Source organism: Drosophila arizonae, chromosome 5, assembly GCF_054131065.1.
Source record: "Drosophila arizonae isolate 15081-1271.41 chromosome 5, UAZ_ARI_1.0, whole genome shotgun sequence".
Classification (NCBI taxonomy): Eukaryota; Metazoa; Arthropoda; class Insecta; order Diptera; family Drosophilidae; genus Drosophila; species Drosophila arizonae.
In genome coordinates, this window is record NC_142925.1 from 1,031,428 (window position 1) to 1,058,547 (window position 27,120).

The 27,120-nt window shown below is 41.3% G+C and overlaps 2 protein-coding genes across 5 annotated transcripts in view; one reads left to right on the plus strand and one right to left on the minus strand.

The window, feature by feature from the left end:
• LOC108615785 (GTP-binding protein Di-Ras2) overlaps positions 1 to 27,120 on the minus strand; it is a 52,399-nt gene that overhangs the window by 10,899 nt on the left and 14,380 nt on the right. For both annotated transcript variants that reach the window (XM_089470686.1, XM_018010558.2), the window contains exons 2-4: positions 17,572 to 18,032; positions 9,633 to 9,800; positions 8,169 to 8,278 (exon numbers count right to left, since the gene is read on the minus strand). In XM_089470686.1, coding sequence (XP_089326812.1) covers positions 8,169 to 8,278; positions 9,633 to 9,800; positions 17,572 to 17,736 — 443 coding nt within the window. In that variant the 5' untranslated portion in view covers positions 17,737 to 18,032. The remainder of the gene's footprint in view (positions 1 to 8,168; positions 8,279 to 9,632; positions 9,801 to 17,571; positions 18,033 to 27,120) is intronic.
• On the plus strand, positions 60 to 21,715 carry LOC149268354 (uncharacterized). 3 transcript variants are annotated; one of them, XM_089470657.1, is made up of 9 exons: positions 64 to 3,142; positions 3,207 to 3,506; positions 3,565 to 3,658; positions 3,768 to 3,959; positions 4,012 to 4,236; positions 4,288 to 4,556; positions 21,189 to 21,311; positions 21,366 to 21,464; positions 21,533 to 21,715. In XM_089470657.1, exons 1-6 carry the CDS (start codon positions 2,709 to 2,711, stop codon positions 4,522 to 4,524), a joined length of 1,482 nt encoding a protein of 493 aa, XP_089326783.1. In that variant the 5' UTR covers positions 64 to 2,708; the 3' UTR covers positions 4,525 to 4,556; positions 21,189 to 21,311; positions 21,366 to 21,464; positions 21,533 to 21,715. The 3 variants fall into 3 exon arrangements, with proteins under 3 accessions (XP_089326781.1, XP_089326780.1, XP_089326783.1); XM_089470654.1 differs by having other exon boundaries at positions 63 to 3,142; positions 4,012 to 4,556; XM_089470655.1 differs by lacking the exons at positions 21,189 to 21,311; positions 21,366 to 21,464; positions 21,533 to 21,715 and adding an exon at positions 4,624 to 4,731 and having other exon boundaries at positions 60 to 3,142; positions 4,012 to 4,556.

The following is a 27,120-nucleotide window of genomic DNA, read 5'->3' on the forward strand; positions in this document are numbered from 1 at the left end:
GGCGATGAATGACAAATGCAGCACGGCAAAGTCATTCAACTTATGATTACAGGGTAATGGAATTTCATTTATGGCAAATCGAATTGCTGAACTGAAGCACATACCCAACTTGCAGTGGCGCAACTACAGGGTATCGACAGCAAACAGCAGACAGCAGTGCAACAATAATGTTCAATCCACCACATGCTTCGGGCAGACACACGCGTTCACATCACTTTCAACAAAGCTGGCAGCGTTTACGGATAAAGCACGCGACGACAGCTGAAAAATGGGCACTGGCGGAAAATTCGGCGGGAAAAGAAGGACTGCCAACGGCAAACGGAAAGCAGCGAACGGCAAACGGCGCTTAAATGGCTAAATTAGTCGTATCACGAATTCAGCCAGCGCTGTGTGGACAGGAGCTAGGCGAGCTGCTCAATTGCAGGGAGGAGCTGTCAACAGCAGCCATAGCCGACAGCAGAGAGAGAGAGAAAGAGAGAGAGAAAGAGAGAGGGAGAGGGAGACAAACATAGCTGAGGTGGCTGGGATTTTCTTGTGCGACTCTTTAGTGAATTGAAGCAATTTTGTTTACACCTTAAGCTCCAATGAACAAGGGGTATGTAGGGGTATATACATTTTGTGAAAATGTATGTAACATAAGTAGGAGGCGTAAGCATTTGGCTCTTCTGTGTGGGGCAAGGCAACTATAGAGTATGTTGCATGATTGCCGAGAAGGTTGATGAGATGAATGTTTGTAAGTTTTACTAGGAATATTCATTGTGTTTTTATTTTGTTAATAGCTAAGATGTGACTGAACAGAGCTAATGATTTATGTCTAACTTTTATAATTATAAAAGTTAAATTTCAAGATGAGCTGGCTAAAAAATAAACAAACATGTCTGCTAGTTGGCTTGCTCTGGTAATTGGGATGACTGTCGGGAAATTCTAATAGAGATTTCCTCAATAGTAGCCGAGCCCTCATCATGCCCTACTACTCCCCTCTCTGCAGCTTCTGCCCTTGGCACTCGCTGAATGAATTGTTAAGGCAGCAACAGTAAATCAAACAGAGTTTACTTTAATGAATTGTGCAAGTTTCACATGTGGCGAAGTGGAAAAACGTTTTTATTTTCTGTTGTTTTTTTTTTTCGTTCTTGGTTTCTTTGGGGAAAATAATCTACTTATGCAATTGCAAATGCTGCGGGAGGAGAGATAAATGCGCGCGTGTGTGGCAGGTGAGTGCGCTTAACCGCAGACAGACACGCAGCAGCAAATTGCAACGCTGTAGCCGTCATGCAACATGCAACATGCCCTTCATCACGCCAAAGAGCCACGAACAGACAGAGAGAGAAAGAGAGGGAGAGCCGCAGAGACTTCAACTGAACTGAACAAAAAACGAACCGAAAAAAAAAAACAAACAAAAAAATGTTGGCAGTTGACGTGCAAATTTGTGATGTGCACCGGCAGCAAGGTCGAAAAACCAACCAGCAACCAGCAACCATGGCAACAGCAACAAAAGCAGCAGCAGCAGCAGCAGCACCTGCGTAGGTTGCAGCAAGTAGAGCAACAGTAGCAAGGACAGTAACAGCAACAACAACAGGAGCAACAAAAGCAGCAGCAGAAGCAACGGCATCTGCAACAGCAGCAATTCTTAGAATTGGAATAGTTAGGAGGAGCAACAGTAGTAGCAGAAGCAACAGCCACAGCAGCAACAGCAGTAATAGTTGCAACTATAGCAAGCAGTAGTCACACTAGATGCAACAGTCGCAACAGCAACTATAGAAGAAAGAACAACAACAGCAGCAACATATGCAGCAGCCACAGAGGTAGCCAACACAATGATAGCAACGTAGCAACAGGGACAGCAACAGCAACAGCAATAGCAGCATCAACAGCAACAGTAGTAACAGCAACAGCAGATTCAGCAGCAACAACAACATTAGTAGCAGCAACAGTAGTGGGAGTAACAGCAGATTCAGCAGCAACAACAGCAGCAATAGTTGCAGCTATAGCAATCGGCAGTAGCAACACTAGTTGCAATAGTCGCAACAATAGACGCAAGAACAACAACAGCAAAAACATCTGCAGCAGCAACACAATGATAGCAACGTAGCAACAGCAGCAACAGCAACAGCAGCAACAGCAACAGCAGCCGCAACAGTAACAGCAATAACTGCATTAAGAGTAGCAACCAAATCAACAAAGGCGAAAAGTTCAAGGTGCGTTACAGCTGCTCCATCAATCTGCTTAAATGTTTAAGCCAACTGAAAGCGTTGCATGTATTTGCATATGTATATATGTATGTATGTGTAAATCTGCACTGAAAGAAATGAGACATGACCCAAGTAAAAGTAAACAACTTATTTTTATCCCAGTTCAGTTTTGATGAGCTTAAGAATTGATGCAAGGAATGACCTGAGTGGGGCTAGGGATATCTTCCACTCTATCTCCTACTCGGGTATTCCAATGTCTACTGCTGCCCCTGCTTGTTCAGCAATTATATAAATCTAACTGAAAGCTGAGCCCCAAATTGAACGTATTTTAATTATATGTTTCACATAAATTTGTGTTTAATTTAATTAAATTGAATATGCATGTCGCAAGGCAAACAGCGAAATGCCATTAGAGGCTATCCTGCTGACCTAGGAGGAGTCCTCTGGTGGCAGAGCGCATCAATTTCGAGAATAGTCGACTGCAACGCTATTTAAAAGCCGTGTGAACCATGCCAGGACATGCAGTGCATCATGACAAGCCAACGCAAGGACATCAATAGGCAGGATGCAGAGATGGAAGTGGACTTGGAGATAGCTGTGCTGGCGGACCACGACCAAGAGCAGGAGCAGGAGCAGGAGCAGCAGCAGGAGCAGGCTGAGGCGATCGATTGGTGGATGGAGGTGTGCAAGGAATCGGCCATACACGGCATGCCCTATCTGGCGCGCAAGGACCTTCACTTTCTGGAGCGCATCTTCTGGGTGGCTATGATCATCGCAACCGCCTACAGTGGAATCAGCAGCTGCCTCACCCAGTGGCAACGGTACAGGGATAGTCCGCTCATATACGAATACGAGTATCTGTTTGCGCTGCGCTCCTTTCCCTTCGTGGGGATCACGTTCTGCTCACACTACAACGAGCTGCCAGCCAATATATTAAACAAACTGATTGAGGAGTGAGTATGCCTTGGCCTAGGCCCAAAGAGGGAGTGCGGAAATAATATTGCAGCTGACCGACAGCACCTGGAGCAGCGAGGACTCCGACTCCAACGAAATCGAAGTGTCGGCTGAGAAGCTGCAGTACTATGTCAAATTCCTGCATGTGCTGAATGCGCTGCAGTACGACAATTTGCACACACTGATGCCCTATGAGAACGACACGAGCATGCAGAGGTTGCCGCTGGTCGCGATGCTCTTCGAGCTGTTGCCCCCGCGACTCAGGCGCCGACCCAAGCTGGTGAACAGCCTGACTGAAATGGGTCTCTGTCGGACGTCGAGTCAGCGGGCGAACTTCGGATTTCCCTTTGACAAACAGCTTAAGTGGGTGATATGTAATATATGCTATATATTAACTATTCTCTGTTATCTATTATACTAGCCAAAACTACACAGATCCCATCCGCATATGCAACTACTTCCATGATTGTAACGTGTTCATCAAGGCCGTACTGCCCGATCTACGGATGAAGCTGGTAAGTGGCGTATTCCATGGAGTTCCTAGCTCCTCCCTAGCTCGCACACTGCCTACTCCTGGAACTCTTTCTTCCATGTGTGCATCTATACATGTTTGTACATGTCTAGTTTATCCACGATGTGAATGAGTTCTTGATGCCGCATGATCGTCGCACTTTGAGCATCGATTTGGGGGACAAGGATATTCAGGGCTTCAGGGTGATGCTCAACTCCCTCTCAGCCGAGGACAGCGTGCGCAGTGTGCCTGTCGCCTATCGCCGCTGTCGCTACACCGACGAGAACTATCTGAAGTACTATAGTGTGGGTGCAAGGGAAACATGAGCTGTACACGAAATTGAAGGAGCCATTGCAGGTGTATTATCCCAGCCTGTGTCGCATGGAGTGCCGCATCGATCGAGCCCTGGCCCTCTGCAACTGCAAGCCCTTCTTCTATGTGGCAGGGCCGAAGCACAACATTTGCAATGTGAGGCAAATGGTGTGCCTGGCGCGCAAGAAGTGGCTGGAGCAGCCCTGCGATTGCATGCCCCTCTGCAAGGAGATCAGCTTTTCCATCTCCGAAACTCTCAAGAACGACGAGGTAGGCCAATCATCTGTCCGCATCTGCCACATTTACTCGATCTCCAAGCAGGCCAGCCCTTTTGGCGTAAATCGCAGCTATACCGTGATCCAGACTCTGCCCAAGATGGGCATCAAGCGTCGCGTCATCTTCAGCACGGATCAGCTGGTCATGTCGATCGGAGGTGCCATTGGCCTCTTTCTGGGCGCCAGCTTCGTGAGCATATATGGGCTGAGCTACGTACTCATGTACTATCTGGTGATCAAGTGCAAATATCGACCGAACAGAATAGATCAAACACCGAACTGAAGCTGCTGCTAAATCTCTCTACTGAGTCAAGGGTAAGTCAAATTGATATTGATTTGATATGACGAAATACAGTATAAATATACATATATACTTGATCAGGATCAACACTAGTTTGAACCTGCTTTGAATTTCAACTCCATTCATGTTAATCAACTTTACATGTTGCTGTCTCAGAATGAAAATATATGCACTAAGATTTTAATCTATGAATAATAAACACTCAAATATTAATCAAAAATATAAACCAAATTATTAAAATATATATTATACAACGTATGTTCATATATGCATATATCTTATATATAAAATTCTCGTTATATTTTATTATTATTATATATATTTATTTCATGTTATTTATGTTTTTAAAAAATGTATGCTTTAATATCCATGATAAAATATTTAATTATGCATTATATATTGCAACTTGAATAAAATGAAAATAAATCTTCGTTTAGTGATCTATTAATAAATGTACTTAAAACTTTCATAATATTGTCACCAAATATATGAATATTTATTGTTTCCCTATTTCCCAGCATAAGACTTAACGTTCGTTTCTCTTAAATCAGTCTTAGTTAGCCTCTTTAAAATTGAAATACACACCCATTTTCGTTGAGTGTATTTAGCGTGCGTGTCCTCCGTATGTTTCTACATACATATTTATTTATATATGTTTATATTACTTTTTAAATAAGTTTACACACGCTTGCTTAAACCGCCTGCTGTCATGCCACACTACGCCACGTCCCCCTCCCCCCCCCCCCCTCGTACCGCGAATTATGGCAAGTGCGGCCAACACATTGCTCAGAAACAGGAAACAAATTCACCCGCCTCACCTTTCCCACGTGCCCCGCAGCCCAAAGCGTCTGTAAGTGATTTTTATGGACGTGCAGTTTATTAAGGACACAATCATGGCTATATACGTATATATGAGTGTGTGAGTGTGCATAAGAGAGCGGAAGAGTAGCAAAGTTTATTTTAACAGCAAAGTTCGGCGTACAATGCCAAAAAAAAAAAAAGAAGAAAAATAAAGCAATATTCTCGCAAATGAGCTAATGAAAATCCGATGAGGTCAGAAAACTGAGCACTACGAAGCCCATATACCCGACTACAATTCCAAGAAGAGCTCATGTTTATTTAATTATGATAAGAATCACATACATGCAACGTCAGATGATAAGTAAGTCAGCCTAACGAATCTTAAATTTGTATAAAATGTGCAGCATGGAATATTTGAAAGAAATCTGTTATTACTGAACTCTTTTCGTTCCATAAAGCTGCTAGAGTAAACAATAATTACGATTATATATAAGTTCTCTTGATACTTTAGTTTATCAGTTTATGCAGCTGAGACTGCTATAGCATTAAGCTTGTCAATACTCTATTTACAGCAAAGCCATCTTATACTTATACTCCTATAATTAACTCAAAATCTTATAATCTTCGATGTAGGTTTTGTTAGTACTATAATTACTACTAAAATACTACTACCCTTTCTACAACTGTTACTATTACCATAATAATAAACATTGCTACTCATACCTCTATTAGCATTACTACTACTATTTCTACTACTATTTTTACTACTGCTAATAAAAAATAGTACTACTCATTCTTCTATTATCATTACTACTACTACTCATACTAATAATATCGTTACTACTACTCATACTTCCATTACCAGTAATACTACTACTACAACTGTTACTCATACTTCTATTATCATTAATACTACTCTATCTACTACTATTACTACTACTATTTCTACTACTATTTTTACTACTGCTAATAATAAATAGTACTATTCATTCTTCTATAATCATTACTACTACTACTCATACTACTACTCATACTTCCATTACCATTACTACTAGTCTATGTACTCCTATTACTACTACTATTTCTACTACTATTTTTACTACTATTTCTACTACTATTTCTACTACTATTTTTACTACTGCCAATAATAAATAGTATTACTCATTCTTCTATTATCATTACTACTACTACTCCTACTACTCTTATCATTACTACTACTCATACTACTATTATCATTACTTCTACTACTCATATCGTTACTACTACTCATACTTCCATTAACAGTACTACTACTACTACAACTGCTACACATACTTCTGCTACCATTACTACTACTTTTACTACTACCACCCATACTATTATTATTATCACTACTACTCCTACTCCTACTACTGCCATCTATCATCTACATGCCCCATTCGGAACGACTAGTTAAGTCTGCTTTAAAGCGCCATCAAAGTAGCCTCTAATAATGGTGAACATCAATTAAGTGTAGAAGATAGCTTCAAATTGCTACTATTACATGTTGTCATGCACCACTGCACCACTGCAGCACAGCAGCGTAGGGTTGTGTGGTGGTGCCAAGCATCCACTTCTGGTGCCATTTGCGTGCATCCTTCGCTGGCAGCTCTCACTTTTTAGCGTTGCGTCAGCTGTTTAGCATGCAAAGCGCGATTCCTGCGCCGGCAGTCGAGTGCATTGAACGGCCTTGTGGGCGTGGGGGAATATCAATTCGCGACTTTTTGGTCACTGAGACAGACAGCCATGGTGGCAATTAGGGTGTGTCTACTGTACTTGCACAGTGGGTCAGTCAGTCAGTCAGTCAGTGTGTGTGAGAGAGAGATAGAGTGTGTTTCTGTCTACCCTCGGCCAATTGGCCCAATGTGAATTGCAATTTTGCGCTGTTAACAAGCTGCCAACTGATTTTTCGTACTTGCCACGCCTTCCGGCCGCCCACTCTCGCCAGCGCTCGCAAACAGATGGCAGCGAGTCACGCTTTTTGTCGCTTAATTTCATTTTGTTGCATTTAATTGCATTTGTCGGCTGCAGCAGCAGCTGCGACGCCGACTGCGACTGCGACAGCGACTGCGGCGATAGCGACCGCTGCGACAGCTGCTGCTCGTGCAGGTTCTCACATTCATTTCGGTCAACAACAAATTTATAGCACATTTTTATTGCACTTCTTGCTGGCCATTACTTACGGCACAAGGGCAGCACGAGTGAATGATAGACTACAAGTTACCCTATAAGTGGGGCATACCTACTCTGTGGCTCGATCAAGGACTTTCTTATCTGTGATATTATAGATCGTTGATCGAAAAAGTGTTGTAGGTGTGTATTCGACGAGCAGATACCCTTTATGCGTATTATGAATTTCTATATAACTCAACTACTTATAAAAATAGTTACTTAAGGTTTTCTTACATTCGATATTTATCTATTTCCGTAAATGAAGGCAGCTTATGGATAATAATAAATGAAGTATTACGAGTTTAATGCAGATGATCAACTGATAGACTAGCTAAATATCCATTACCTTATACCCTGTACATGAAGTTCAACAAGTCGCCTTCCACCCGCATACCCGACTCTCTCTTTCTCTAAGAGCTTGCAGGGTATCGCAAATGAATGTTTTGCGGTTTTCGTGCTCACTTTTTCCGCTTTTGGTTTTTCATTGCACAACTTTGGTTTGGATTGGTTTGGCCTAATTGCAGCTGCAGCAGGAGTCGCGGCAGCAGCACCCACGGCAGCAGCTGTTGCAGCACATTTGCTTATGCATTTTCGGGCTGACATTTTTAAATGGATAATTAAGGGTGAATATCTACCTGAGGCGTGGCAGCTCGCAGAAGACCCAATCCGTTACCTCCTCCTGGCGCACCTCCCGGTGGCTGGTGGCCAAATCGGCTTTGTTGCCGGCTATGACAATGGGTATATCCTGCAAACAGAGATAACGAGTTAGTCCTGCTGCAGACGGGGACAAAGCCGACTCGGCTATAATTGACACGCACACACACAAAAGGCAAAGCCAGCAACAACAACAACGACAACAACAACAATGGGGCTCTGTAGCATAAAGCCCCCAAAGACTTTGGCCAAGCTCTGTGTACAGACGTCTTCATGTTTTCTTCCTCTTCCTCTTTCTTTATTCATTTTTATACCCTGAACCCATTTTCAATGGGAAATCAGGGTATAATGGTTTTGTTGAAATGTATGTAACAGGCAGAAGGAGGCGTGGCAGACCCCACAAAGTATATATATTCTTGATCAGGGCGACGAGCTGAGTTGATTTGGCCCTGTCCGTCTGTCTGTCCGTCTGTCCGTCTGTCCGTCTGTCCGTATGTATGAACGCGTCGATTTTAGAAGATATAAGAGTTAGAGACTTCAAATTTTTTTTAAAATGTCCGTAATTACAGCGCGCATATCAAGTTTATCATTAAAATTCGATAACTCATCCCGATCTTTTTTTATCGATAAAAAACCTTATCGAAAACCAGTTATAAAATTATATCTTCTACACCTTTATTGCTAGAGTCTCCAAATTTTTAATGTATGCTTACATGCAATTTATACTATTTCGGTTTTTGTTAAAATTAACCCCCCACCTCTAAATTCACCCCCTCACCCCCACTTTTGTAAGAAGCGTATTTCAAATACTAGAGACTTGTGCTTTGGCGATTACATGCATATTCATGTTATAATCATAATCTGAAAGTTTCATGAAGATCGTACGTCCATAAAAAAAGTTATTAAACAATTAAGTTCTCATAGTAAGCGCATACTGCAGCCCATGCGTGTTTATGCGTGGGTGCTTGTGTGTGTATGTGTTTGTGTATGTGTGTGTATGTGTTTGTGCATGTGTATGTATGTGTTTGTGTATGTGTGTGTGTATGTGAGTGTGTGTATGTGTGTGTGTATGTGAGTGTGTGTATGTGTTTGTGTCTGTATGCGTGTGTGTGTATGTATGCCTGTGTGTGCGTACGTGCATGTGTGTGTGTGTGTGCGTGTTTCTTGTGTAAGCTGAAAGACGCGAAAAATTATTGAAATATCTATTGCTCCGAGGGTTCAGGGGATCTCGTAGTCGAGCAGTCTCGACTAGAGCTTTCTTACTTGTTTCTTTTTTGTTTTTGTTGTGTGTGGTCTTAATTGCTTTGGGGCATTGAAATTGGGCAACATGAGGGATTGTTGCCTGGTGCCTGGTGTGTGGCTTTATTTTTTATGGCCGCGCTAATTGCATGCAAAATGCAAACAGCAGAATCTTTGTGTGTGGGCGAACTCCCCGCTGCGCTCACCTGAAAGTCGGCGCGCTGCTCGCGGATCTCCTCGAAGCACTGCTTCACACACTGGAAGCTGGGGGCCGAGGTTGTCGCATAGACCAGCATGAAGGCGTGCGCTGTCGCAATGGAGAGGCGTCGCATGGCGGGGAATTGCATGTCACCGGATGTGTCCAAAATGTCCACCTGCAAACGACAACAACAACGACAATTATGATAAACAAACAGCAGCAACAAATTAAGGCCGAAAAATTAATTAAATGCGCGTGTCAAAGTAGAAAACATATTGTATTACATGGCGTATGTGTAATATTTAAAGCACGTCACGCATACGCCGCATTGTGCGGTTACCTTTTTGTGCGGGTTAATGTGATTTGCATTATTCCATTAAAAGCAGTTCGCTCGTTATAAGCACACTTCACGCCACACACCACAATCGAATTTTCAACTACAAAATGTCAAACGGCAAAGATTTTCAAATTAATATGAAAACATATATATACGATATGATATATGCTGCCAATATATAGAAATATTGGCATCTAGCTGTTTAAAATTTAGAATTTTCAAGACAGAAATTATTTATTGTGTTACATGGCGTATGCGTGTTATTTGATATGTTGTGCATACGCCATGCTGTGCTTTGAAATTAATTTATGAATAACAGCATTTCATAAAATTCTAATTTGAGCCAAACTCCCCTTCGAATGGGAAGTATAGAAAAATACAGAAAATCTATTTAGGCAGTGTTTACTGTACTCGCATCAAACTCTTGAGAATTGGAATGCGTAGGACACAAACTGTGAATAATATTGTGTTACATGGCGTATGCGTGTTATTTTATATATGACGCCTACGTCCCGCTGTGAGCCTATTTAATTTATTTCACAATCAAAAATTTTCATTATTTCATTTTACAATAATTTCAAGTTGCCTCAAAGAGGGAATTTCATACCACAAATTAAAAATGACTTCAAGTTGCCCATGCAAAAGTGCTGAATGTATTCGGCATTAAAAGTGGAAGTGAAACACATTGTAATACATGGCGTATGCGTGTTATTCGATATATCCCGCATACGCCACATCACGCAATAATTATCAATGATTTCATTAGCAACCGTTTTCGATTTTCCAGCTCATTTTAAATGCCACAAACAGTTGCCCCCAAAATCATATTTAACTTTGGCTTTAACAGCAACAGCAGAATTTGCAAATTGCAAAACATCTTGAATGCGAACGAGAATTCGAATTATGGCTGCAATTGATGCCTATGCAATTAAATTGATACAAAACGAAATTGATATCAATTGGTTTATGAATGCGAATTTGAATTCAACTCTCGGCAAATACATTTGATTGCTAAATAATAATCAATTTTATTTCAGTTTCCAATGAAAAATGCATTCTTTTTTAAAATTTATTTTTATTTGCAATACTTTTGTTATTAATACGCACAAATATGCGATGAAGCTGCGCTTTTCGCTCTATTTCAATATTTGCGAATTTCTGCCATTTCACTTTCCATACTTTAAAGCAGTTGTTTTTTTTTTTATACCCTGAACCCATTGAAAATGGGAAATCAGGGTATAATGGTTTTGTTAAAAGTATGTAACAGGCAGAAGGAGGCGTGGCAGACCCCACAAAGTATATATATTCTTGATCAGGGCGACGAGCTGAGTTGATTTGGCCCTGTCCGTCTGTCTGTCCGTCCGTCCGTCCGTCCGTCCGTCCGTCCGTCCGTCCGTCCGTCCGTCCGTATGTATGAACGCGTCGATTTCTGAAGATATAAGAGCTAGAGACTTCAAATTTTTTTAAAAATGTCCGTAATTACAGCGCGCATATCAAGTTTATCATTAAAATTCGATAACTCATCCCGATCTTTTTTTATCGATAAAAAACCTTATCGAAAACCAGTTATAAAATTATATCTTCTACACCTTTATTGCTAGAGTCTCCAAATTTTTAATGTATGCTTACATGCAATTTATACAATTTCGGTTTTTGTTAAAATTTACCTCCCACCCTTAAATTCACCCCCTTACCCTCACTTTTGTAAAAAGCGTATTTCAAATACTAGAGTCTTGGGCTTTGGAATATACACACATATTCACCATATGATTACGCTCTAAAAGTTTCATTAGGATCGTATGTCTACAAAAGAAATTATTTAACAAATAAATTCTCATAATATTGCCCACACTGCAGCGCAGCCCAAGCGCAGTCGCTGCTTACTGCGCAGTTAGCAGAGCGCAGGCTTATGCGTGCGTGTGGATGCATGTGTATGTATGTGTGCATAAAAGAAGTGCAGAATGATTAGAATATCAGCTTGGAGGGTTCAGGGTATCTCCTAGTCGAGCAGTCTCGACTGGAGCTTTCTTACTTGTTTATTTTATTTTTTTTTTTTTTTTTGTGCTCGATTTCGTGGTGTTCGATTTGTGGCTTAGTTGAAGCTGTCGCTGGCTGATGCCGGCTTTAACTGGAGTTTTATGGCGAGCACGTAAAACACGTCTACAAATATTTCATATATTTGTTTGCCCCTCCCACTTTTCGCACAATAGCAGGAAGTCCTTTTTTTATGTTTGTCACGGAATGCGGCAAGTAGAAAGTATATTTATTTATATGAAAATATATACATAAGCGCATATGCCAAATAAGTGGCAGGAGTCAATTCGATATGGATTTCTCAGAGTTTCTCTTTTTCGCTGGGAAAAACTTCTGTTCAAGGCGTATATTAAAATCTGGCTGATACTTTGCACAACACTTCTACAGCCAATTTGAAGCTACTTTATAGCCTCTTGGGAATCCAGATGAATGCTGAACACATTCAGATTGAAACTCAGAAGCAGCAGGCAAGTGAAAGCATATTGCTAGGCTTGTAAGCTAGTATATAAAAAGAAAAGACTTTAATGAAAGGTGGGTGAATATTTCAATATTGAGATGCATGATTTAATAGATTAATTCCTCAAGTGTAATATGTATATCTTCGTGTGCCCCTTTAGTAGAGTAGACTAGGCGAAGTCTACTGGCAGTAGACATATGATAAGAAGTATTATGTACTTTTAGTAAATATTAACCTTTATTAATATGTAGTTAATCTTCTACAACTCCTTTTATACAATTCTCATTATAATCTGAAAGACTACTTCATCAAGTTATATCTGTCACTCGATTCGTTAAAGTCTGTTTGACTCATTCATATCTTTGCATAATACAGATACAGATACAGATAGAATCATTTCAAATTGTTCTCCATACATTCTGTTTAACTAAATTTTATAATCGAACATTTAGTGCTCATTCGCACGACTCTTTTCATGAGCAGAGCTGCTTATATTTATACACGTATTTCTGTTTGTTTATATATTTATCTGCCTGCTCTCATTTGCTTTTTCGCTCTTTGCTTATTTACTCTAGATTATTATTTCTATATTTTGATACGGCTATAAATTCTCATTCATATTCCCATTCAATATCCACCTGCCTCCCAACGCACTGTAGGCTTCCTGTTTCTTTGTATAGAGAACTCCATGTCCGTGTCTCTTGTTTCAAATGTCGAGCATGGCTACATTTGTTTTTTTACGGCTATCATTGATGGCATTTTTCATATTCGTTTCAAAGCTCCATTTGCATGTCGAGCACAAACGAGAGTCGAGCTCTATTTTCGTGTAGTGCACAGCAAAGCAAAAACTTTGCTTAGCAGATCTGCCAACTGTCATTTAATTTGGTATTTGAAATTGGGAATTTTAACTTTTGAATTTAGTCAAAAGCACAAATAGTGGGCGTGGGCGGAGACCAGAGGCCAAGTCCGGTTCAATGCAATGATGCCAACTAATCCCTGCCGTTAAATGCATATAAACACAGAGACAGACAAGCGTAAAGATAACGAGGGAGACAGAGAGAGAGAGAGAGGGCGAGTCTGTGTGCGATAGAGGAAGTGCAGGGCGAGCGAGCTGGCGGATTTCAGTCCGGTCTATTGTCTGAAATGTTGGCCATTGTTCGGCAATTTGTAGCGCATTGTTGCAGCGATCGCCGGAGTCAAAAGGCAACTTTATTATAAAAATGCGCGAGTCCGCAACAATAGCAGCGAATGTCTCTACATACATATGCGAGAGTGGTCCAAGAGTATTCGACTTTGAAATGCAGTTGTAAAATTTTAGAAATCGAATCGTTTTAGAGTTCGAGTACCCAATTAGGTTATATAGCCAGAACTGTCTGTACATTCGGTCTCATAAGTTGGGGTATCTTCTAGTCAGGCACTCTCGTCCTTGCTATTGCTTCAAGTTGAGTTGAACAGATCTCATGTAATATTCCCGTTTATAGCAAAGAATCACAATTGAGACATATGTCGACATACATATAGTTTATCAACTTTTCAGCCTGCCCTCGCTGATATGTTTTTGACCAAGGCTTTGCTGCATTGTTTGTATTCCTGCTGTGTTGGCACCAAATTGCTATTAAGGCCGCGCTATTTTATGGCCACAAATGTTAAACGCTCAAAGTTGTTGCGCCGTGTAATGTGCCGCAGCGGGTTTTAGCAACAACAACAACAACAACAACAACAACAGCAGCAGCAACAACAATCTGTTAAACGTGACCCCAATGTTTCGGCTGCGCGTGTATGTGTGCGGGTGCTTGCGTGTGTGTGTGTGGGTGTGTGTGTGTGTGTGTGTGTGTGTGTGTGTGTGCATGTTTAGCAGCCACAAACTACTTTTCACAGGGAATTCTAATCCAAGTTGATTGCATTGAGATTGAAAATAAGCGCAGAACACGCGGCGTATGCGTAATTTAACATGGAATGCAATTCGAATAAGCGCGAAATGCATACAGAGGACGTGCGAGAGAGAGAGAGAGTATGAGTGAGAGTAGAAGAATAAGTAAGAGTGCAATATAGTTATTACAGCGTGTAAAGGATAGATAATTACTTAAAGGTTGATTGATTGACGAAACTCTATTCTATTCGAATGTTCTAGGTAGTGGGCATTGGCCAAAGGTTAACAGACACATGATTAGTCAGCCACTCCCGTTACTTATGTAAAGTTTCTTAAAAGTAACTTAAGCAGTTCCTCCCCTTCTAGTCTACTATTCAGATTCAATTAAAATTATTTGCAACTCTGATTTTCACTACACGAATAAAGCTCTCAGGAAGAGGTCCTCTCAAGCTCACGAAATCTGCAGGCCAAGCACGCTCAGCTCTAGCAATTATTTATGTATATTAAAATCTGTTCTGATTGCTTCGAGCTGAACTTCAACTTTCAAGCCACAAAACAAAGCAAAAAATAATGATTTGTTGCCCTTTTCGGTAAAAATGACAGCCACGCCCACTGGCCATTACGAACAGCTTATAGCCCACAGCGCCCAGAGAGCCCATAGAGCCCCTAGCCCAGAGTCCGCATAGTCCTCTGACATTTTAGTCCAGTTACGAAGCGTTAAAACGAATTTAATTAAAACCAAAAATTCCGATGATGATGATGACATTGTCGATGCTGCGGATGATGGCAGAGGCGACGCCACCACCAGGAGTGTCAATGTCGACCTCAACGCAGTTTAGTCAACATCAATTTGGCGACCGTCGGAGCCATGGAAACCAGAGGGAAACACAGATAGAGAGTGAGTGAGGGGCAGGGAGTGGGAGTGGGAGAGGGGAGGGGAGGAATACTGCTGCATACCTATTAATCAACTTTTTGTTACAAGTTTTGCGGCGAGCTGTTGGTCGTGTGTTAAGGCCAACTTTCCAAGCAGCAAATAATCAGCTCTGAATGATGTCCCAGCAGAAGAGAGAGAGATAAGCAGGGGGGTGGGGGCTAGAGGCTGGGGGCGTGCCATACCGAGACAATATCCATAACATGTTGTGCGTCGGAAATTTTGCAGTATTTGATGGCGTGGCGTGTAAATTTGATTAATGAGAGGCAGCTTCCCACCAGCTTGTCGGCTTGTCTAAGCCTCGCAGCACAGCTCATGTTTGACAGAAGGATATATGTAATGCATATCTGTGTGTGTGAGCGTGTGCGTGTGCGTGTGCGTGTGCTGGCTTAGCTACAGGCTGAACTATACACAAACTCATAGATTAACCCATTTGCCCATCATTTACTCACTTTAAGCGCGCTCAATTTGCCTGCGAGCATCAAACATAAAATTTGGAATTTCAATGCAGAGCTTACTGAGTGCTACTTGAGAAACGATTCTATATATAGATCGTATATGTATGCTTCTTGTCTCACTCTTTCTCTCTGCATAAAAATCTAATCCAATTTGATGTAGACAAGGACTCTAATGCCAGGCAAATATGCTAGCTCCCATAACTTTGTCATAAGTGAAGCACTTTTTGAAGCATAATTCCAATTCTGAGTAGTGTATCAATGGGGAAAACAGATTTGAATATAGTGTATGTAACAAATAGACGCATGTTTAGAGTATCTGTCTCAGTTGATTTCCAGCACAAACTCGAGAACTCAAGAACTAAAGGCGTTAGGGACTTCACATTTAATAGTGATTGGGAATAATTGATCGCTCTTTAAGTGAGAGTACTCTCAATGAAAAGCAAAACTCTTAGACATATATTTTGGTATGTATTATCTCGTTTCGTATATATGTATATAAAGACTAAGAATAATTTTCCTATTGATTATCTCTATCTCAATATGTAGTTATGTCTTCAGGCCTAGTAGAGCTACAAACAAAAATTTTCCCATAGAGGGTCTTTTAATTCATATACCAATCCCATTACTTCTACTCAATTTGAACATATTGCAGCAAGGATGGATGTTCCAGTGCTCCTTATCTGCATACCAAACCATCCTTGTGACAGTTAGTTAACTTAACCTAACCTAGAGACCTTTCTAGTCTCAGTCAGTAATTCATGGCAATATCTAGTGCTACTAAACAATCCTTGTAGCTCTTGGTTAACTCTCCGTCGCAATTCATTTGAATCGAAGCTGTCACACTAATAACTGGGCCCACTATCTGCTCGTTGGGCATTGCATCTGCTGCAAGTCAAATGCCACTGGAAACTCAGTTGCATCCATTATGATTTTGATTTAATTAGTGGCACATTGCCGCAACCCACACACACCCACACACTCGCACACCCACACAAAGTGTTGCAGCCGCTGCAACTGCTGCACTCAGAGTGCAACAATTGGAGCTCAGCGAACAACAAAATTGCAGTTTAAATGCCCTGGCAGGCGGCTAAGCCAAACACCCATAAAATTGTAATACAAATAAAGGGAAATGAAAAGAGGAGCATGTAAGAGTGCTCCCATAGGCAGTGTACGACTAGGGGATACCCTGACTTGGAGCCAAGGCTAAAGGGAATTTCGGCATTAATTAATTTTTGCTGGTCATTAACAGATCTTATACTCTTCGAATCTACTGCTCCACTATTCTTCTACTCATCTTGTCTTTTATTCTTCACTTGTACTCTTATTCTCCTGAATTTGTATCCTCTATGCTCCTACAGTCTTCGATTCTTCTATTCTTCTACTAATCTACTCATAGACTCATCTAGTTTTCTACCCTTCTACACTTATACTACTCGCCTATTCATATACTCTCATCTATGATATTCATATAGAGTTATCCTCTTCCACTTTTCGATTCTTCAATTCTTCGACTCTTCTCTTTCACTCTTCTACTCTGCTACTTTACATCTCCTCGATTCCTCTACTCCTGCATTTTCTAGTTGCTCCTCTTAATCTTCCTCTACTCTGGCACTAACTCTCTGCCTGTTACATTCGTTTTAAAAATGCTCATCATACCGTATAAAAACCCTTTCGGAATGAGTACGAGGCATAAGAAGCAACTGCTTGCTAAGCGTTCGCCTTGCTGGCCTGGCTGACTTCTGCCCCCGTGGGGGGATGGCAAGTGCAGGGGACAGGTTGTTAACGGAGGGTAACAGGTAAGCTGCTTCAATTGTTATCACGCGAGCAGCACTTAGGGCAGGTGTCCTCGTTGCACTCACCTTTAGGGTGACGCCGCCGAGGTCGTACTCGCGATTGTAGAGATCCTCGACGGTGGCGCGATATTTGTCCGTGTAGCTCTTGAATAGGAAGCGCTTGACAATGGAGCTCTTGCCGACTCCCGCGCCGCCCAGCAGGACGAGTCTAATGCGTTCCAGATCCGCCATTTTGTTGTAGCTATTACTGTATCTATTTCCTGCTTCCGGCTGCCGGTATTAAACGCACTTGCTGCTGAGACAAATTGCCGCTGAAAAGGATTCTCAAATTGCGTTTGCCTTCGAATTGGATTTGTCCGTTGAGATTCTTAGTCGAGCGACTGCATTATGTGTACTTCAACTTGATTTTCGGCATTCTCGGCGCTAAATGGGCGTTGAGTGCTGGCGCTGTTGGGTGCTGCTGGGGGCGGTGCTGAACGGCCAACTTCCGCTTTAAGTCGGCTGCAGCAACTTTCGACTTCCGCTTCCTGAGGAGTAACCAAACAAAAGACGCAAAATTTTAAAATCAAAAATCTCATTTAGCTCCCTCTCTCTATATAGATATTTTTCTGTTTACGCTCGAGTGTTGATTTTGTGGGGCTTTGTTTATTATTCCATGATAATTGCACAGCCAGAAAAGCTGCATCAAACAACAACAACAACAACAACAACTGCAACTGTATTGCTGTAAGTGTATTTGGCTATTTGCCATACAAATTGCCTTAACCTACAAACAGGCTATAATCAAAATAACTCTCTCTCTCTATATATACAAACATAAATAAATATATATATATGTGTGTGTATGAGCGTGTGTGTGTGTATCACTGTAATCATAATCTGGGCACGTGTTGTGCTTGAATATGCTGGCAAACAAACGAGGGCCGTGGCATGCACCTGCAGTCGCAGATCAGCTCAGCTTATCGGCGCTTCAAATACCCTGCAATGGTCTTGAATGTGTAGTGCCTTTGCATTAGTGTAGGATATTAAATAGTCTATATGCAGCAGATTGAGAATAGAAAGCAAAAGCCAAAGTGAATCAGTAAAAGTTGTTGCTCAGCTAGCAATGAAGCATGTCTGTGCATGAGTGCTAGCCTACCATAGGGTATCATAATCCAGCACACACACACACACACAGTTGCTCACACACGACTGCGGATAAGTGTGTGCGCCATTGGAGCGCACGAATTTGCGAGCAATGAAAGTTGCAAAAATGTTGAGGAAAATTGCAAATAAACCTTTCGAAAGGCAAATGCAGCTAAGAAGCCCTTAGCAGCTCTAGCCTCTCCCCACTCTCTCTCCCTCACCACTCACATATATTTGTCTGACTAACTGTATTCCATTGCAATGCACATGCTAAGTGCAGCAGCCAATTCAATTTGCCATTAAAGCAACTGCCTTAAAGTCACTTTTTACCTGGCTGAGACGTGCAGAAGCCTGAGCTACCTTGTCAAAGGCTGAGCTGCAGCACCTGCACCACCTGCTGTCTGTCTAATTGCAATTGCAGCGTGGTCTAATTACGTTAGCAGGCAAATGCAATTGGATGCAATCAGCTGAACGGGAACAGTAGCAGGAGCAGTAGCAGGAGCAGCAGCAGGAGCAGCAGAAGCAGGAGCAGCAGCAGCAGGAGCAGCAGCAGCAGGAGCAGCGGATCGAACGGGCTCAGAGTAACTGACAAATTTTTCGATTATTTATGCCCAGGATATGGGCAAAGTGTTAATTGCTTTTTGAATGCAGATCATACTAAAGGGTATGCAAATTTTTCAAATTATAAAATTGTGTTGAACAAATGGACATGTCAATAGGGAGAGCGAGCATCGGATCGGGTATATTCGACTGCGCAATGATGGTTCGCTATTATAGAGAAGCTTAAGAGTTACGAATATAGATTGAAGAGCATAAGTCCTTTAGAGAGGGATAGTAGTCAACAAGGTGCCTCTCTCTCCCGCTCTCACTGCCCATACACCCCATTTGCACTTGTTGAGCGAGCATTTAAAAGACTCAATTGCCACTTGGCTAACACCGAAACAAGTTGTCAACTGACGCTCAGGGCCGAAGGGCGAGCAATTGGATAAATTTGAAAATAGTTTAACAACTGCAGCAGCTGCAAGTGCAACTGTGACTGCAACTTTAACTGGAATAGCATATGCATGCACACACACACATGTAAATACGTATTTCGTATGTGCTTTGGCTTTGTCTCCTTGCTTGGCAATTTGTTGAAGTTGTCCTCGGAAGGCAATTGAGCACCAGTTACCTGGCAAATTACATGAGTTGCACAATGCGCAGATGCAAATTGGATGCTCGCATCGCATGGCATTTATGATAGAGCAAACATAGCACAGAGCAGGTGAGATAGACAGAGAGGGCGGCAGAGAGAGAGAGAGAGACTGTGTGTGCATTTAATTAAGTATGAGAGGGATATACAATGCATATGTGGTATTCGAAATTAAGCTTAAGCTGCTCTCACTGTGATGTGGTAGCAGTCACAGATGATATTGCATAGTAACTGTGACTAACTATGATCTGTATACATGTAAGTCTGTAATCATCTAATCATAGAGAGCACAGCTCAGCTCAGTGACAGATTAGCTCATGACACAAACTCCCAGGAAATACCAGTCACAGTTTAGCAGTCACTGCTAAGAGTAACAGTTACAGTGACTGATGAACTGCGCTGGTGGTGGCTCATCTCTAGTCGAAACTTTGCAAATATCTGGCTGGCAGAACCCACATGAAACATAACTAAAAGTCAAGCACATTCATGCTAATTTATTTTAGTTTGTTTTGGTTTTTCTCGTTATTCGCTGGAAAAACTTGTTATGGAAATGCTGAGCATTCTCTCGCTCTGCATTAGAGGCTGCAAAGTATGCCTTGCAGCTTATACGTCGGGTGATTCAATTAGTTAACTCAAATTGCTCAACATGTAACTTGATTGAAAAAGATTAGAGACTGCATCAAACATAAAACCAAAACCCAATTTTGCGTATAACTAAATTTGGAGTACCCAAACATGTGTACATAATTGGTATAGAGAGTAGTATTTGAACGAACCTTTTACACTTGTGATTACGTTTCACTCGAATCAACAATCAACCGCATGCAAAAGCCTGTATATAGAATCGCATTTTAGCCTACTGTGCGTATACTTAACATACATACATATGAATTTTTGCAGCAAATGTTAGCTCTTCCAAATGCTTTCTCTCTCTCTCTCTCTCTCTGTCTCTCTCTCTCTCTCTGCTAAATATGTTCTACATACAGATTTGATAAACCAACATCTCGTATATTCACAATTGGAGCTTAAATATGAATCCCATTCGAAAATTAAATGAAATTCAATTGAGCTATAGCCTATCAAAGCTCAGATATTTGTTGATTTCAGGCTTAAGTAAATTTGTTGAAAATTTATAAGAGAAGATTTTCAGTAAACAGAAATTCCTTATCCAAACGAGTCGAAAGAGTTAATCATGCTCATCAATTGAACATGAGGCACCCGAGTCAAGGTCATGCCAAGCAGCTCACAGCTCTTCGAGGCTTTTGGCCATGACCAATGAATGCCCATATTTAATGACTCGTTTATCAATTGGCCGTGACTGAAATTAATGTATTTCATCTATATATTGTATTTCAAATGCTTTCAGAAATGTTACCGGAAGCCCACATGATTGCTGCTGCTCTGCAGCTCTGCCTGATGCTGACTGAAGAGGAGAAGGAGCCGAAGAAGTCTGTCTGCTATGTGGAGATAAATTCCAAAAGTCTTTGATGTAAGTATTTGTAATATAAATATATATCATATATTAAATTCTATTTTCATTTAGTTCTCCGTCTGACGATGCATGAAGTGACGAGCAACGGCAGCAATAGTCAAAATTGTGGACAGCAGCAGCAGAACGTCTTGTCGTCGTATGAATGCTAAGGTAAGTCAATGAAAATATACTCCTATTATTCATTGCTAAAACTACATATATCTCTTATACTTTCTCAGCTCTGTCCAATGATGAGATGTTTCCCGCACGCAGCGAATGACCTTACCTGACTTTATATAGATTTATATTGCTTGTATATAACTTTTCCTGTATAGATATAAGGCTATATATAATCTTGGCCTAGCTTTTAAAGACACTCGACTTATTATAGAGCTCTTCATGTTTAAATTAAGCTACAAAGTTGTCAAAAATCATTTATTGTAAGTTGAAGTTATTTTGTAAGTCGAATATATACGCATAACTAGCTAATAAACATAAATTGTTCTTAAATTGTAAGCGAAATTTTTAAATAAACAGAGAAAATTATAAATTAAATGAATGGCGTTGTTATTTTCAATTTGGTGTTGCATACTTTTGGGCATATCATTTAATGCGTGCAGAACAAGAACTGTTGCATACTTTCGGGGGCAGTTGATTTCGCAGACTTGCTGCACTGCGGTGCACTGCGCTTAGCTAATTTCCACTCAAATACCAGGCGAACAGAAGGTCGCAGAAGGTAGCCCAAAAAATTAGTTGGAAAATATTGTATTGCATACTTTCGAGCGCATCATATTTTGATTTGCATTGAGTTTGTACCTAATTGTCACTCAAATACCAGGCAAACAGAAGTTCGCAGAAAGTACCCATCGAAAATTTTTTGTGTGTAAAAATTTTTCATTGCATACTTTTGGGCAGTAAATTAAATTGTTATCGATAAATAGTGTGGCATACTTTCGGGAGGCCGTTCATTTCGCAGGCTCATTGCAAATTTTGCTCATTTCCACTCAATCAACAGGCGAACAGCTGTTTGCCGAAGGACACCGAAACTAATCCAAAAGTCAGTGAGCACCAATTTTCATGACTCCCTTTGCGCTGAGAGTCGAATTTTAACCTAAAAGAGCCTCTAATATACCAGGCGACCAGCAAAGCGCAGTAGGTAGACAAAACTCTCTGAGTGAAAATTTTTATAAAATTCTTTTTCAAGGTCAACCAGTTGAGTGCACTTAGTTGTGACTCTGTACTACTTCAAGGTCATTCGGCGAGTGAATCTCATTGCTTTATTGACGGCCGATGCGCTGAGACAATGACTCGGGCTGCAATAAAAAATGGCATATATACAAATGAGCGTTACTTGCGCATTTGCGACTAGAAATGCTGGAAGAGACTCATTAGACATACTAGGACTGTGGCTTCGGCTCTATTTCCAGCAACATTAGAGTCAGCTGGATATTAACGCTTAATTAATATATAATATTTTGCCAGATGGAAGCTTTACAGGGTATTCATCGGTCAGCACAATTTTTATGACCCTCACTTTGCGCTGAAAGTCGAATTTTAACCTAAAACTCCCAAAAATACCAGGCGAGCAGCAGAGCACAGCAAGTAGACTAGAACTCTCTGAGTGAACATTTGTATTAAAATACTTTCAAGGTCAACCAGTAGAGCGCATTTTAAAGAGACTCTATACTACTTCAAGGTCATTTGACGAGTGAATCTCTCTGGTTTATTGACGGCAGATGCGCTGATGCAATGACGCGAGCTGCAATAAAAAGGGGCATTCATATTAACGAGCATTACTTGAGCATTTGCGACCAGAAATGTTGGAAGTGGCTCATTAGACTCATTAGGTCTGTGGCTTGGGTTTCATTGGCTACATTTCATTTGATTTTTGAAGGAGTTGCCATTTCTATTTCATATTTATTCAGCTCATTCCGATTCAGAGGCAGTTTTAACTTTCGAAGCTTTCTCTTGAGCAATGGGCAGCAATTAGACTGAGTTTGCTTGCACCTGCGCTCAGACGTATACTTAATATTTCAATATTTTGCCAGATGTCAGCTTTACCAGGTATGAAAGTCGCTCAGCTGAGAGGTATAATTATACCTGCTATTGCAAACTGCTCGAGGGCTAGAGGCAGAAGGAGCGAGAGCAATGCGACTCAAGTTTCAACCCTTTCTAATAATAGCACTTATAATAATAGTTATAATTTAAGCTATGATTTCAATTTGTCTATCTTTTTGCGCTTGGCTTCAAAGAGAAAGTTCTTGGGCAAAATTAATTCGATTCGCTTCACAGGCAAGGGGAGCGAGGGGGAGAGGAAGCAAGGGACAGGGCAAAGGGCAAAGACAGCTAAAAGTTGAGCGCAACCTTTGCCATGTTTTTCTATATAAAATTTTAATTAAATCTACTAGGCCTACACGCGGATAGCGAACAAGACACCAGCTGTGCAACAACAACAACAACAACAACAACAACTGGAACAACAATTGTGAATTGCTGAAGTGAACTTTGCATTGTGTTGTCATCGCCCTAACCCCTCGCCCCTCGCCCCTTGCCTTTCGTCTCGCTTTACATTTTAAAGCAACTCAACGACTGCAAAACTTGAATTAATTTCTTGTTTTTCTCTCTGCTGCTTCTTCAGCCACAAATAATAATAAAAAGGAGAAGAAGAAGAAGTTCAAAAATATGGCTGTTGTTGACATTTCTTTCTTACGTTTTCGTGTGCCAGGCTCAAAAAAAAAAACTTTTGTTTGTATGAGTTTTTTTTTTTCGCCTCGCTGGAAAATAAGATGTGAGACTTTTCCCCCTTTTCATATGCCTTTTATGTGCAATCAATTTTTGTTTTCGGCCATATTTTTGTTGGCCACATGTTTGACAGATTTTTGTATGCTCGCTCACAGACTCAAAGCCAGTTGATGCTGTGGAAGTTGCTCAACTCCCATTCTCAGCTACTCAAAGTCTGCTTTACATTTCGGTTGTCTACGACTCATTTGCGTGTACAGACACCTCTTCTCAACTAAGCGAGCATTAGGCAGTCAGCTAGGCTCGACGGCTGCCATTTTTTATTGATGCTTGCGGTGCGCCAGTGAGAGCTGCTTACAGATTACAATGCTGGCATTGGCCTGGCAAACACGACGCCATTCAAAATGTCATCAAAAGCACATTTGTCACCTCAGCCAGCCGCAAAGCGGGCGCTTACTGACTGCCAGATGCTCTGGCAAGAGTTCAAGTTGTTAGAGTCAATGAGACTTGACTGCAAACCCAAGGCAGTCTCTATTAAACTGCTTATGGGCGTGGCATACCCACTTAATAGATCACATTTCTGTTGCATGCATTACTTTGTATTACAAAGCAACTCTAAGGGTATCTCCCCATGTATATATGTGTGCAAGCCAATATACCCCGTTTCGAATAGTACAGCTTGTTTACCAAGAAGTGGCACAATAATGGAGCTGCACTCAAGGATTGCTTTGTGTGCAACAACAATCGTCATGCCCCAGCGCAGAGGACGATAAAAACCGACAGCCGAGCACTAAGGCTTAAAAACTCAACTCTGACACACACACGCACACCCACACACACACAGAGGGATTAGAGAGCTGACATTGTCATATATACAATATGTGCCCTGCCTGACCACGACTTATGCGTCTGGCAACAGCTGAAAGCAAATGCTCAACTACACAGCAACAGCTAATGGAGCAACACACACACATGTAACCACACACACACACACACTTGTGAAATTTATAAATATTCATTAGCCTAGTTTATTAAAATGCCTCCGCTGCGTAGCTGAGCTGAGATAGATGAGAGTCGCAGCTGTATCCTGTAGAAGTTGGCAACCTACTCAGATATATATATACTTATAGATACACAGTTGCATGTGTGTGTGTGTGTGTGTGTGTGTGTGTTAGATATTAACTACTATTTCCGCCCGATCGCCTTGACTGACAGCCTTCGCCTCGCACATTGTTGCAGTCCAGTCGAGTCGACTCGAGTTAAACATTTGGCCAGCATCAGCTAAACTGTTTATGGCTTAAAGCATCGCTGCGTTTACTGTTTACTCCGCTCTCGGCCAATTTTGCGGCTAACTCATTACAGCAGCAATTAATTATGGCGGCCGTTCGGGCCCAAGCAGCGGCAGCAGCTAAAACGATTTGCGGTCAAGGCATTCGAAAGTTGTGCCCGCTGTCAAGGCAGTCCCTGAAATGGGGTAGCTCAGTTCCGACAGGCTGTTCAGAAGTCATTGATAATAAATCGTCATCATTAGTCTTATTACAGTTGTAAAGCTCTTTATGATTATTTCATATTAATCATTATTATTGGCCTCAGCTCTGTCATTCTGTAAATTACGATAATTAGAGTCTTAATCTTTATTGGCATTGTTATTATCATGATTATTGTCAGTATTTGGCATTATATATTCTAATTTATACTTCTATTTATGTATATTTCCTACCCTTCTCAGTCAGTCGGTCAAGCCATCTGCTATCAAGTACAGGGTATAAATAGTTCGATTTATAGTTTCAGCCTCATTGCATTTAATTTAAGCATGTATTTTCTTTATGTGGATGCCATGTGGCATTTGTGGCATTTAAATCATAAAATCCGGTTTTTATTGTACAGAAAGAGACAGAGCGAGAGAGAGAGAGAGAGAGAGAGAGAGAGAGAGAGAGAGAGTGAGCATATGGCTAAAAACTGCGAGCAAATTAAGTGCAATTAATTTGAACTCTTAATGGAGTCAGAGACCACAAGCTGCAATAAACAAATTATTTTATGAGCCTAGTGTATGTGTGCACGCATATGTGTGTATGTATGTGTGTGCAGCTGTCGCTTAACTTAGTTGTAGTTGAGCTCAGTAAGTCAGAGGCTGACTAAAAACCAAAGCCAACAAGCAGTCCTGCCGTTAAATCAGTTAATGATGATGGCAGATACACACACACTGTCTCTCCCTCTCACACACACACCGACACACGCAGGCTGGCAAAAGGCAGGCGGCCTGTACCCGGGCAGCATTTGCAGCCTTTTATTTCTGGTTCAATGGTGTGCAGAAAATGGGTCACTAACTGATACTTATTTATACTAATCACAGAGAGGAGCACGGAGCAGGGGGTGGGTGAGAGGCGTGGCCAGAGGCTGCAGAGTGGGGTAGATGCTCTCTCCTCTCTCTCTCTCTCTCTCTCTCTCTCTCTCTCTGCTGTTGCCTTAAGTGTTATTAAAAACTTTTGTTGAGCTACCTAAATTTAGCTGCCAAATGAGCTGCGCTGTAAAATTTTGCTGTCTCCCAGCGCATTGCTGAGTGCTTCAGCAGATTCTTCTTCTTCTTCCACTTCTTCATGTTCAGTGGGTGCTTCTTCTAATGCAGCTGCTTGAGTCTTGGCCAACTTAATGAGCTGCATTTCGCATGGCTGTTGCAATTTGTGGCTTGAGCAGCTAATTGGATTTGAATTGTTCATAATTAAATTTGCGGAAATCGTTGCCACAGATCAGCGCTGGAGTGGCGAGGACGGAATTCTGATGAACTAATACATACCCATTAAATTCTTCATTCAGCAATCACAATACACAATCAGCGATCCCCATTCGGTCCATCGACTGCCTTGAAATAAAGCTTAAGTTGGCAAAAAATCAAGGAAAATATCTGAACTGTTGCTGATGTGCTAGCAGATACTCATTAGTCACAATCAATATTCGATTCTTCATCTAAAATACAGTTTACAATCAGTACTAATATAATCGCATTTCTCTCTGGTCATCGAGAAAGCATTTCTGTACTCTGTGCGCAATGATTGACTAGCAGATATCCAGCATTACTTATCGAATTTAC